The sequence below is a fragment of the Balaenoptera physalus genome (assembly GCF_965194825.1).
Source record: "Balaenoptera physalus genome assembly, chromosome: 19".
In the NCBI taxonomy this organism is placed as follows: Eukaryota; Metazoa; Chordata; class Mammalia; order Artiodactyla; family Balaenopteridae; genus Balaenoptera; species Balaenoptera physalus.
In genome coordinates this window covers 32,545,083-32,558,237 of record NC_138900.1, presented here as the reverse complement: position 1 = coordinate 32,558,237, position 13,155 = coordinate 32,545,083, and the positions used below count along the sequence as shown (strand labels likewise).

The 13,155-nt window shown below is 44.9% G+C and overlaps 1 protein-coding gene across 1 annotated transcript in view; it reads left to right on the top strand.

Moving 5' to 3' along the window:
- The window catches only part of ABCC12 (ATP binding cassette subfamily C member 12), a 75,453-nt gene that overhangs the window by 18,350 nt on the left and 43,948 nt on the right, over nt 1-13,155 (top strand). The window contains 10 exon segments of the mRNA XM_082437734.1: nt 1,037-1,192; nt 3,521-3,581; nt 3,585-3,668; nt 3,957-3,980; nt 3,984-4,190; nt 5,493-5,666; nt 6,076-6,108; nt 6,112-6,223; nt 9,627-9,775; nt 12,178-12,285. Of these exon segments, the coding sequence (XP_082293860.1) occupies nt 1,037-1,192; nt 3,521-3,581; nt 3,585-3,668; nt 3,957-3,980; nt 3,984-4,190; nt 5,493-5,666; nt 6,076-6,108; nt 6,112-6,223; nt 9,627-9,775; nt 12,178-12,285 (1,108 nt within the window).

The following is a 13,155-nucleotide window of genomic DNA, read 5'->3' as shown; positions in this document are numbered from 1 at the left end:
CACCAGAGATTGTGACTCAGGGCATCTTGACAGCATCTGCTACAAATGCCAAGCTCTTTCAGGGCCTGGAATATAACAAACACTCAGCAATTCGTAGATAACACTCTGTGCCTCCGACTCTTATTCCCTCTTAGATGGTTAGCTCCTCAAGGGCAGAAACATATCTCTTCCTCCTTCTTCATTGTTTCTTCCTTTTCTTCTTCCTCCTCTACTTCCCTTTCTCCTTTCTCCCTCCTTTTACCTCCCCTGTTCTCCTTATTTATCTGCGAGCTAATATTATGTAGCAGCTTACATGTATTAATCCTCACAATAAACCATGAGTTTGCGTCTAGCTCTTGCCTCCTTGGACAGCCTCACCTCTACTTTGGCACACTCTGCTCTGACCCTCCCCATCCTCCTGAGAGCAAAAGCCAGGCGTCCAACTCCTCTGATGATCAGCTACTGGGTCTCCATTTCCTCATGTCAAATGGAGCAGGTACCCTCTTTACCATGGGGTGGTCACTGGTAAATATTCAACAACTGGCTCACTAAAAAATTCCCTGGTTTGCAGCATTTATCACTTTTTTGGTGTAAATTCTCCTACCATGGCTGATTTCAAAGCGATGTCACTGAGTGCAAAGTTGGGAAGAGATGCAAGGTAATAGAGCCTTATCCTGTACGGTATTTCCACCACAGACACCATAGACTTACATAATCTGAAGAACAAATACGAGTAAAATCTAGTAAAATAATCTTGGAAGCTATGAGTTTTGAGTATTGATTGCCTTTGTCTTTAAGATAATTTACTTACATTTATGTAATTTAATTTTTAATATAGGCTGTGTTTAAGAACTGACTTGCAGAATTCCTAAAAATCGAACAATCAGCTCTTGCAAGCTGGTAGGAGCTGGCCCAGCACACCGCTGCTCATGGGGCTGATGACGTGAGTCACACGTCTGAGCGTGGCTGTGGTTATCACTGTAGTTAAGAATTGCAGCCAGGGACTCAAGGCAATGACTCCAACATCCTGGAACACCGAGTGTTTCGCTTGTTTTAGGCTGGCACCCAACCCTGTGGATGACGCAGGGCTGCTCTCCTTTGCCACATTCTCTTGGCTCACGCCAGTGATGGTGAGAAGCTACAAGCACACGCTGACTGTGGACACCCTGCCCCCACTGTCACCATATGACTCATTCGACACCAATGCCAAAAGGTACCAGGATTTGTCTGGGTCACATCTAGAGAGGATCCCACTTTGGAAAGGGAAATGTGAGTCCTTGTGTGTGCTCCCATTTCCCTTTGTGGAAATCAACGCCCACTGGTTTGGTGGCTGTTCTCATGGCTTATCTCTGAGATGAGGGCTGGGCTGACTGACCTTCCTGGCCTCGTCTCTGGGGAGGTGAGTACTGGGGAGGTTTGGTAGGGAGAATGAACTTCTTGAGAGCCTGAGGCTTCAGGATCATTCTGGCAGGGCTATCAGCTATTTTGCAGGAGCACCGCATCAGGACAAGAGTGGCTGGAATCTCACTTTGCTCTGTGCTGGCTGGACACCACCTGGGCTGCTTCCAGGCATGGTGTTGTATTTCACTTTAAAAATTGTCGTTGGACTTTTAAAAAAAATTTTTATTTTATATTGGAGTATAGTTGATTAACAATGTTGTGTTAGTTTCAGGTGTTACAGCAAAGTGATTCAGTTATACATTACATGTATCTATTCTTTTTCAAATTCTCTTCCCATTTAGGTTATTACAGAATATTGTGACCTTTTATATTACAAAATATGTTTAGGTTGAACCAAATGAAAACTTCCAATATTTGACAATTTTGACTTGCAAAAACATGTATTTCTTTGATTCAACCTAATTCAGATTCATTATAGAAATGTTAAAGTAACAGAAGTTTAAGCAGTGGAAGTATCCCCACCGTACTCCAGCCCCACTCCCCAGAGGTCAGCACTGTTAAATGCTGGTGTGCATCTGTCCTGGATTTTTTCTACTCTGATTAAACACACCCTGTGCTACCATCTTCTGCAGATCAATACCTCTTCTTCTTCCTCTTTACTCACAGGTCATCTTTTTTTCTTTGAACAAAAAATGAAGCATACTATCTCATGGTTAACCATTTTGCTATTTTCAGTTAAGAGTTTATAAAGATTTTTCCACAGCCCCAAACCTCAACTTCATTCTTTCTAACGGCTGCATTGAACTTCAAGGTTCATATCTTAAACAATGGGGAAGATCTCATAGCCCTCTCTCTGCATTTGTTTCTTCTGGAATTCTCCTTCTCTTTGGCCTCATATGCTTGAAGGGCTGGGAGTTATAATCATGCTCTTGCAATTGCTCCTACAATTGTGCGTCCCCTCATCTGTGTCCTGCAGAAATCTCTGTCAGTGGTAGTTTCCAACATCTATAGTCTGGAGAAAGTTACCAGGGAGCATGGAGAGAAAGGGGCTGGACCAGTGCCTGTGGAGTACCAGGTTTTCCTTCTACCTCTCTGTTGGTTTTTAATGTTGCCTTCCATCTACCCAACATCAGCTTAGATCCTCTTCCCTTCCATGCTAATGTTCTCCCCCAAAGGCTGACCCACCAAACACATGCTTGACAACCTTAATAACACACTATCTTCAGTCCATGCCTCTCTTCCAGACTCTGAGTTCATACACCCAGCATCCGACTGGACTTGGATGATTCACAAGCATCCTATATCTAAAGCTGCATTCTTGCTCTTCAGCCCCACCTGACGATGTTCCCTCTTCCCCCTTTCCCCATCTCTGTGAACTCTATTCCCACAGTTGGTCAAGCCAGAAAACTGGGGCCCCTGATCCCCCTTCTCCTTTTCTCCCACATCTAATTCATCAGAAAGTCCTGTTGTCTCCCCTGACCACCTTTCCCTAAATCCAGTGTCAAGCCACTGCCACCTCCCACCTGGATGCGATGGTCTCCCACTGTGGTCTCCCTGCTTCCGTCTTTGCTCCCCATCCCCATAACCCACTACTCTCACAGCAGCCAGATGTTCTTTTAGATATGTAAAATGATCTTGTCACGTCGGCTTAAAAGCCTGCAGTGGCTTCCTTTGCAATCTAATCTCCTTCATGAGGACTGTGAGGTCCCATGAGATCTGGCCCTGCCTTGCCTCCCCGTGTCCCCACACGCCTGTCACACTGGCCTCCTTTCAGATCTTTGAAATGGACAAAATCCTCCCTGCCCTGGAGAAGATTTTTTCTTGGTTTCTCTGTTGCCTCAGTGTTTTTATCACAACTGGTATTGTGCCAGAGACAGGCAGGAGGAGGAAATCAAGGCCCGGAAAGAGCCCAAATGCCAGATACCATCTTGTGCTGTGTCAGGGCTCTGCCCGCTGCCTCGCTCATGTCCCATCCACCCTCCAAAAGAAGAAGGGAGAACAAATGCTGTTCTTCTGAAGCCACCACTGCCAGGGATGGGGGTTGTGCTAAGAATTCTTGCAAAGTTTTTTCCACCAGAGTAGCTTTGAACAGCAAGTGGGAATGTAAATCCTTTTCCTTCTTCCTGTTCTTTCATCACAGATTTCAAATCCTTTGGGATGAAGAGGTAGAAAGGATGGGTCCCGAGAAAGCCTCTCTGGGCTGAGTGGTCTGGAAATTCCAGAGGACGCATGTTTTGATGGATATCATGGACAATATCCTGTGTATTATCACAGCAGCCATAGGGCTGGTGAGCGCACTGGCCCTTCTTCTGCCTTGTCTCCCAGGTCCCCAGACTGGGAAAGAATGTCATTAGTTACTTTCTCCACCATCTGGTGGGTTTAGTACGTTGTTGTTATCTTTGCGCTCCTTGGGGGAGAATTTTCATAAAGCTAATCTTTGTCAAGCACAGCAGCAGCCACTGAAATTAATTAAAAAGTTTGCCTCATAAAGTCAGCTTGCTGACATTATCTGAGGCCTCCTGTACCTACCTTGACCCCCAGCAGCACTCTTCTCTCTCCACCGCGCTGTTTTACAGATGGTTCTCATTCACCAAATCCTCTAGCAGACCGACAGCATCTCCAGGAAGGTCTGGGTTGGCGTCAGCCTGTGCACAGCCTTTTTCACCACCGAGTTTACCAAAGTTCTCTTTTGGACCCTTGCCTGGGCCATAAATTACTGCACAGCGATCTGGTTGAAGGTGGTCATCTCCACCCTGGTTTTCGAAAACCTGGTGTCGTTCAAGACACTGACACACATCTCTGTTGGTGAGGTAAGTTGGTCCAGAAGGAGTTTAACTTTAGGAAACTAAATTCTAAGTTTTCTGAATATGTGTGAGATGTGCTTCCTGGATGGAATATCTGCCCCCCTTTTGGTTGTCAATATCCTGCCCATCGTGTCCCATCTCCTTGCTAAGTGAAGTGGTGGAGACTCAAAACACCAGAAGAATTCAGAGAAAGGAGACCTCCATTCAAGCTGGAGAATTTGGAAAGGCTTCCCTGTTCCAGTTGGAACAGGGCTTAGGGGTGACCTCATCCAATCCCTTCGATCGTCAGTGAGGACACTGAGACAGTACAGAGAACACTACAGCATTTAATAAAATTGATTGACTAATGGATCTGATGATTCCAACTGTGTAGTATTTGGGATGCCAAGTCCCAACAGAGACCATGCCTGTTGGACTTCAGAGTTAACATTCTCTTAAGCCCTTAATCCTTAGCAATAAAATCTTCACCCTTTACACGAGAACATTTCCCTGGCCAAAGGAAACCTGGGTGGTGTGAGGTAAGGGAAAAGACTTGTTTCTTTCTTACACTTGCTCTTTCAGTTTGTTCAAAATATCCTGTATCAGTTACGATTAGATTCAGTTGCATATAACCGAAAACCCCCCAAAACAGTGGATTAAACAGGATGGATTTATTTCACTCTGTGTAAAAGGAGTCTGGAAGAGGATGATCTGGGGCTGGAGTGGGGACTTCCAGGCTTTTCTATTTTTCTTCATCACTACCTTAGCACATAACTCCCGTAATGGTTCAGGATGGAAGCTGCAGGTCCAGCCATCCCAACCACGTTTCAGAGAGCCGGTAGGAGGAAGGAGACTTCCAAGTTGAGTTCGCTCCCTGTAAGAATTCATCCCCAAAGTTCCATTCAGCACTTTGGCTTATACCTCATTGCCCTTAACATAATCACATGGTCACCATGCTTCCACAAAGGAGGCTGGGAAATGTGGTCCTTTTGCTGGGCCCATGCATGCCCTGATTAAGCAGGGTTGTGCTAATAAGGAAGAAGGAGATAGAGCTATCAGGTAGGCAGCTGGCAACCTCGCCAGCATGTTCCCAGGTGGTATTTAAGCCTTTCTTCATTGGGATTCTCAGTTCTAAAAGACAGGCCTCTCCAAAGTCATACTAAAATGAGACCCACAAAACTCACCCTGTTGGTCCTCTGACAATTCTCTCCCCTTATAAGTCAGTTTTTCTCTTCCTTCCTCAGACCCCTCAGCCATTCCAAAAGCCTTCAGTTGAGGAAATGTTTAGGTGGCCCTTCCAAAGGCTGAACCCGTGTGCTTTCTTTCCAGGTGCTCAATATACTATCAACTGATAGTTATTCTTTGTTTGAAGCTGCTTTGTTTTGTCCCTTGCCAGCCACCATCCTTATCCTAATGGCTGTCTGTGTGGTGTACGCCTTTTTCATTCTGGGGCCCACAGCTCTCATCGGGATATCCGTGTATGTGCTATTCATCCCCATCCAGGTAATGGCAGGTCTTTGCCATTGCACTTCACACACACTCTCACTGAAGTGGACTTTGTGTCCAGGGCCTGGCCCTGAAGCCTGGGCCCTTACTTTGGTCTCACAGACAGTACAGTTTTTTTAAAACTTGAATTTGAATACCCTGGGGAAGGGGAGCATGCTTCTTCAGCTTGTCAAAGTCCCCAGCACTTTCCTTGCATCCTGGCAATTCATGCATTTGCATCATCTGCCCCGACCCCAGTCGTGTCCCCCAGAGCACATCAGCCACAACTCAAGGGAAGGATTCAGCTGAGAATCTCGGGCCAACTTCCCTTAGAACTTTTCCTGACACTTACACTCCAATCTCTGGATTTTTAGGCCAACTGCAACTCAGCAATTCTCTGAACACACTGTTTGTACCTCGATTTCAGATGTTTATGGCTAAGCTCAATTCAGCTTTTCGATGATCAGCAATTTCAGTGACAGATAAACGAGTTCAGACAATGAATGAGTTTCTGACCTGCATCAAGCTGATTAAAATGTACACCTGGGAGAAATCTTTTACGAATGCCATCCGAGGTAGGATGAGCAGTTGCTGAAAGAACCACTTACCCTGTAGAATGTGCTCTTCTAAGGGGTTCTTAAGGGTCCTGGGGCCAGGCATTCTGGAAGTTGGCTGAAGCAACCCCTGAGCTGATCTGTAGGCTTTTCAAAAAATTACATAGATTTTAGAATAGACCCAGGCATCTCTTCTGCTGAACCCAAGGGCTCAGCAGGTGAGTGACATATGGTTTAGCCGTACTGAGGTCAGTGAATTCTTGTACTGGCCAGTTACCTTTCACAAAAATAGTCCACTAAAACAGTACGAGCAGGAGAAGAGCTGGCTCAGGCTATTTCCTTGACTTGGAAGACGTTCACAAGGACACACGCACACACTAACACTTACACACATGATCCCTCCTCGCCGGCAGTAACCTTATCAGGATCAGATGTCTCACTGACTTGACATGCTTTGGGCAGATAAGAGAATGCATATATAGCTGTTTTGTTTTAAAGACGATATGAAGACTATTTCAATCAAATAAAAATGCAAATCTAATTGTAGGAACATTTACATAATTGCTGACATAGACTCAGGTGGTTGACCGGTTAATGATTTGAACCACAGTTACAACTAACTCTCTAGATCCACAATTACACTTTTAGACCAGCATGTAATTGGGCCCGAAGCTGTGTATCCACATTTTAGGAAGTGGCTTTAGAAAATCTGCTTTTGAGACTGCCAAAGGAAGTGCCCCAGGTTGGGGTGCTGGCAGCCCTATGGTACCCTCTTTGAAGATGCAGAAATACTTCCTCACGCACTGAACTCACTTTAATACAATTTATTTGATGTGATTAAATTTGATTCCATTTGACATAATTCAATTTAAAACTCAATTTAATTCAAGTCAGTTTAACTCAATAAATATGTACCAAGTTCCTACTATGTGCAAGGCCATGGGAGTCACACAATATAATTAGGAAAAGGGTCCCTAGTTTTAAAATTGAGGGACGATGAGTTAACTAAGCTCAAAAATAGCTATTAGTTTGTTGGCTCTACTCCTAGAATATATCTGGAATCTTTCTGCTTCTCTTCATTCTACTGTCACCCTTGTCCAAGCAATATCCTCTCCCTTCCAGACTATGGCAAGAACTTCTAGATGCAATCCCTGCTTTCCTCCTTCCCCCTAAAACCCATGATGCACTCAGCAGCCAGAGTGACCTTTTAAAAATGTCAATCAGATCTTGTCTCTCCCCTGCTGAAAAAGCTTTAGTGGCCTCTTAGCACACTTAGGTTTTTTCAAATTTAGGTCTTTTGGATGAAGTCCAGATTCCTTCTGATGAGCTATTAGATCCAGCACAGTCTGGCCCCTGCTGACCTCCTGACCTTATCACATCTTGTCCCAGGCCTTGATACCTCTGCTTGAGCCACACAAACCTTCTGTTTTTAGAACAACATCCACACCCATTCATGCCTCAGGATCTCTGCCGTTGCTGTTCCCTCTGCCTGGAATGTCTTCTGCTAGATGCTCATGCTGACTTTGTCTTGACTTTGGGTCTCCTGAAGTCAATGTCACTGACTCAAGAGGCCTTCTTGACCACAGTCCCAAGCAGGCCCACTCCCCATTCACCTCTTAATCACTTCATCCTGTTCATTTCTCTCATATCACCCAACACAGTTTGTGATTATCTTATTTACTTGTTTGTTTGTTTCTTTATTGTCTATCGCTCCTACTGGAAGAGCCGAGACCCTGTTTGTCCCTATATTCCCCAGCACCCAGCACAGCCCCTGGCATACAGTAGACATCAGATTAAAATGTGCTGAATGAGTGAACATGTGAATTAATTATAGGATAGAATGGGTAAAATGCCACAAAAGAAACTGAGAGGAGCTCCACGAGTGTGAGAGATGAGGAAAAGCTTCCTGGCAGAGGTGGCGTTTTAGACAGGCCCTGAAGGATAGCAGAGATGTGGACACAGATGGAGCTGGGGAAGCCCCCTGGGCAGGAGCAAAGGCCTAGAGGCTTGGCGTGGGGAGAAGGAGGTGCTGGTGTTCGTGGGGGGAAGGGCATGTGGACAGCATGCTTTGGATCCCAACCTCTTAAGAGGCAAGTCACGTAACCTGCTAAGCCTTTCCTCTACTGTCAGAAGGGCATAATGATGGCTTCTGCCGTGTCACCCTGTGGTGAGAGCAGCCTAGGGAGAGCGTGCCTGTGCGTGGTTCAGCCCAACACCTGGTCCGTAGGCAGCACTCAGCCAGACGGGCTGTGACACCATGTTGGTAATGTGAAAGGGTTTCTGCAGAGGATGCTGGAATTGCCATCAAGGACTCTTTAAACAGCAGGGGAGGGAAGCTTGAACTTTATGTGTGAGTGGTGCAGAGTCATGGCCTCATCTGGACTTACGGAAGGGAGACATGCTTTTGGGTTTTTGTACCTGTTCCTGAGACAAAGGGCAGGGGCTTCAATCTGGCAGTCTTCAGGCTGGCACATGTGTTTTGTTTGGCCCCTACAGTACTTTAACTTTTTCAATTAGTTCCCAACATTTATGAGTAGGGAGATGTCTCATAAAATTCCAGATCTCAGACTTCAAAACAGTCTGGTGAGCCTGGGACATCCTCGGTCTGGTCTTGCTCTCTGCCCACTCCCTTCATTTACCTTACTTGCCTGACCCCTGTAGGCATCTGAGTGTATGACTCCTGACACACAGAGAATCAGATCAGAAGGGACCTTGGAAACCATCCAGCAAAGGCAGCTGACGTGCACTGAACCCCCAGTACATGCTGGCGTTGTGCTCCGGGCTGTCCGTGCTTCCTCCCACTTAAACTTCACAACGAGAGTCCTTAACACTCATTTACAGGAGAACAGAGCAGGAGTAATATGTTTCTTTTTTTTTTAATTGAAGTATAGTTGGTGTACAATGTTGTATTAGTTTCAGGTGTACAGTAAAGTGATTCAGTTATCTATATTATATACGTATATATATATAATATATATATGTTCTTTTTCAGGTTCTTTTCCATTATAGGTTACAAGGTATTGAGTATAGTTCCCTGTGCTCTACAGTAAATCCTTGTTGTTTACCTATTTTATATATAGTAGTGTGTATCTGTTAATCCTAGACTCCTAATTTATCCCTCCCCCTGCCCCTTCCCCTTTGGTATCCATACTTTGTTCTCTATGTCTGTCTTTCTGTTTCCTAGATAAGTTCATTTGTATTACTTTTTTAGATTCCACATATAAGTGCTATCATATGATATTTGTCTTTCTCTGTCTGACTTACTTCACTTAGTATGATAATCTCTAGGTCCACCCTTGTTGCTGCAAATGGCAATATTTCAATCATTTTTATGGCTGAGGCATATTCCATTGAGTAATACATTTCTTAATGCTGGTGCTTGACAAGCAAAATAAGACCACCGTGGACCATTTCTATTTCACAGATATAAGGAAGAGGGAAAGGCAATTACTGGAAAAAGATGGATTTGTCCAAAGTGGAAACTCAGCACTGGCCCCCATTGCATCCACCGTAGCCATTGTACTGACATTCACCTGCCACATCCTCCTGAGACGAAAGCTCACTGCCCCAGTGGTAAGCACCTCTTTAGAGCTGGCCTCGTCTGTACCCAACTCTGCAAGTGCCAGGTGGGTAGCTCCTCTGGCACTGGCATCAGAACACCCAATCACGGTGAGCCAGAAAACAGCAGAATTCTACCCTGACTTCTAAAACAAGTACTTGAGCTGACTGGGAGCCAAGGAGAGCTTAGTAGCAATTCTTATTCAGTCTACAGCAGGGCAGGGGTAGTAGTCAATGCTGGAACACAATTTTACATTTGGACATTGAAACCAAAGGAGCCCTTGACTATTTTATTCTTATTTATCCATATATACGACAAGAAGAGAGTTGGGGAAAGTTCTCCGGGTGGGAGGGGTGTCAGTATTGGGAGAGGCAGTGTGGTGTCCGGATCAGGGTCCCCCTTGTTTAAAGCCCGACTCCACGCTTGCTAGCTATGACTTACAGCAGTTCACGGAACCTCTCTTGTCTCGGTTTTATTATCTGTAAGTGGGGTGATGACAGTCCCTATTGTTGTGAGGATGGAAGTTGTCTTACACAAAGCACTCGGTCAGCACCTCGAATGCGGTAAATGGCACTCGGTCAGCACCTCGAATGCGGTAAATGCTGCATAAGTTGTTGCTGTTTTCATTAGCCTTATGCTCACCCAGGCCAGGCATATTCAGGTTGAAAGCCTGAGAAGGAGAACTGGAATGAACGTGAGGGGCTCAGGACCTGAGCTAGAGAGGAAATGGCCCCTGACTGAAATAAAGAAACAAACATTTCAGATATTAAACCAGTGTCTGAGGGGCAAGTGGTTGGAAGAAAGAACACAAAGGCAAGAAAAAGAGAGAGAGAGAATGAAATAAAAAAGGAGAGGTATGCTCACCAGGGAAGAATTGCACCAAAAATCAGGGATCTGGAGGGGAGGGTGGGGGGATGTTTGAGAAGGCAGGATGCTCTTCTGGGGCATTCATTGTGGTGCTGTCAATCCAATTACTGCCCCGTGTTTCTTTGGGAGATACTTTAATTTTCTTAGTTTCATCACACACATTTTTCTCTCACGCACTCCGGGGACTTGAACACAGCCACGAACCGAAAGCCAAAATGAACAGCAATGGTTGATGTACAGAATGAATGCTCCCAGATTATTGTGGCTGCTGTCTACCAACCCAAACGAAAAAAATTTTTTTTTCCCAGAACACACCAAGTAAATTAATTTGAAACCAAATTGAGCGCACATAGTTAATATTATTTAAAACGATGATTTAGAAGAAATCTAGACCAAGAACAAATTCCCTGAATGCGAGGCTCGTATTCCTTTGGACTAAGAATCCCTTTCAGTCTCCTCCTCTGCCAGAGCCACATGAGTAGGAGGTCAGCCCTGAGGAGCTGCCACATCAGGAAGCCCGGGGGCTCTGCCAGCCAGGGCCTGCGTTTCCTGAGCCAAGATAGTTCTCTAGGACCTGGGGGAGATGAATTCTCTCTGGGGATATATTTAGGACCAGATGTGATGAAGGGAGCATCCTTCATCATCCTCTTAATGAACTAACTAGGATTAGTTGAAGCCTGGGGGCCCTGTCCATGGGGCCCATTCAACAGCAGGAAGGATCACTCCAGATTTGTCGATGGAAGTTGTGTTTTTAATTTCTTAGTTGGGTGGTTAGGGAGAGGCTGCTAATTACAAGTCGGATAGATGAGAAGATGAAAGCTGAGAGATGAGATCATGCCCCCTGTGGGGCACCCACAGAACAAGGAAACTTGTCTTCATTGAGGCTATATGATATTATCCACCCACCAGGCAGGGCTCAGTGGGGAAGGCCCTAGTGAAGGGGGGTCATTGTTCATTGTTTTGGAAATGACAGTGGAACCAAGGCTCTCAAATTGGTCCCTTATGTGTGTGTGGAGGCAGGGCATCAGACCCTGAGGGCAGGAGAACCAGCAACCAGCTTGGGCCAGGCACATCAATCTAGGGAGCTTCCACCTTCAACACTGGTCTCTGTGTGGTATGTAAAAGGTTGCTCTGTCTCTGAAGGGTCAGATGCCTCTGAAGCAACTGAGAGAAGGGGATAATTTAGGAAAAATCGGCATAGGTTATTAAGCAAATGGTCTAGGCCAAATAAGGATATGGTATGGATGGAGATTTCCAAAGGCACTCAATTAGAGGCCCTTTTCAGACCTCATCCTCTGGATTGACAAAGATAAGGGGATAAGTTTCCCACCATTTTGGTGAAAATCCAAAGGCAATATAGTTTAAGATGTTAATATCTTTAATTTGCCAACCCATGATTTCTGAGCCATGAAATGAGAAAATTTTTCCTCTGAGAATCCCGACTGTGCTACTGTTTCTCGTCTCACAAAGTTTAATCCCCATGGACTTAATGGTTCAAAGCCAAGGCAGCATCCCATCCTGAATTCTATACCTCTCTTTTGTTCTTCAGGCATTTACTGTGATTGCCATGTTTAATGTAATGAAGTTTTCAATTGCAATCTTACTTTTCTCGGTCAAAGCAGCAGCTGGAGCCAATGTCTCTCTAAGGAGAATGAAGGTATAACTAACACTGGGTGAGCAGGGAAGAAAGATCTCATTTTGGGGCAGGAAAATTCCCAGATAAGGGGAGTCTGTGTCAACCCATTGGAGGGGCTGGGTCACTGGTTTGGTGGGTGTTGGGAGAAGACCCTCCATTCAGTGTTGGATACACAAATATGCATCAAGCAGGATACAGACAGAGTATTATAAGTGGCCTGCCCTTTTAGTAAAAATGAGATGGAGTCTCCACCCAGGGAGATGATGTTCCTGACCCTCTACTCTTTCTCCAAGCCATAAATCTTAACTTGTTCCAGGAGTGGAGTTCAGATTGCACTGAGCCATCCCCCCTTCGCCTACCTAGTTTGTCCTAGGATATGTGTGGTGACAGAAGTGATGAAGACAGTGGGGGGGGGGCACCATATTTATACACTCATTTAGTCATTTTATTTATTAATTTATTCATTCATCAAAGATTTACTGAGTCCCAAACAGGATCAACACAAAGAGAACCACACAAAGACACATTGTAATTAAAATGGCAAAAATTAAAGATAAAGAGAGACTATTAAAAGCAGCAAGGGGAAAACAACAAGTTACATACAAGGAAACTCCCATAAGGCTATCAGCTGACTTCAGCAGAAACTCTGCAGGTCAGAAGGGAGTGGCACGATATATTTAAAGTGATGAAAGGGGAAAAACTACAACCAAGAATACTCTACACAGCAAGACTCTCATTCAGATTTGATGGAGAGTTCAAAACTTTACAGACAAGCAAAAGCTAAAAGAGTTCAGGACCATCAAACCAGCTTTACAAGAAATGTTAAAGGGACTTTTCTAAGCTAGAAAGAAAAGACCACAACTAGACACATGAAAATCACAAAAGGAAAAA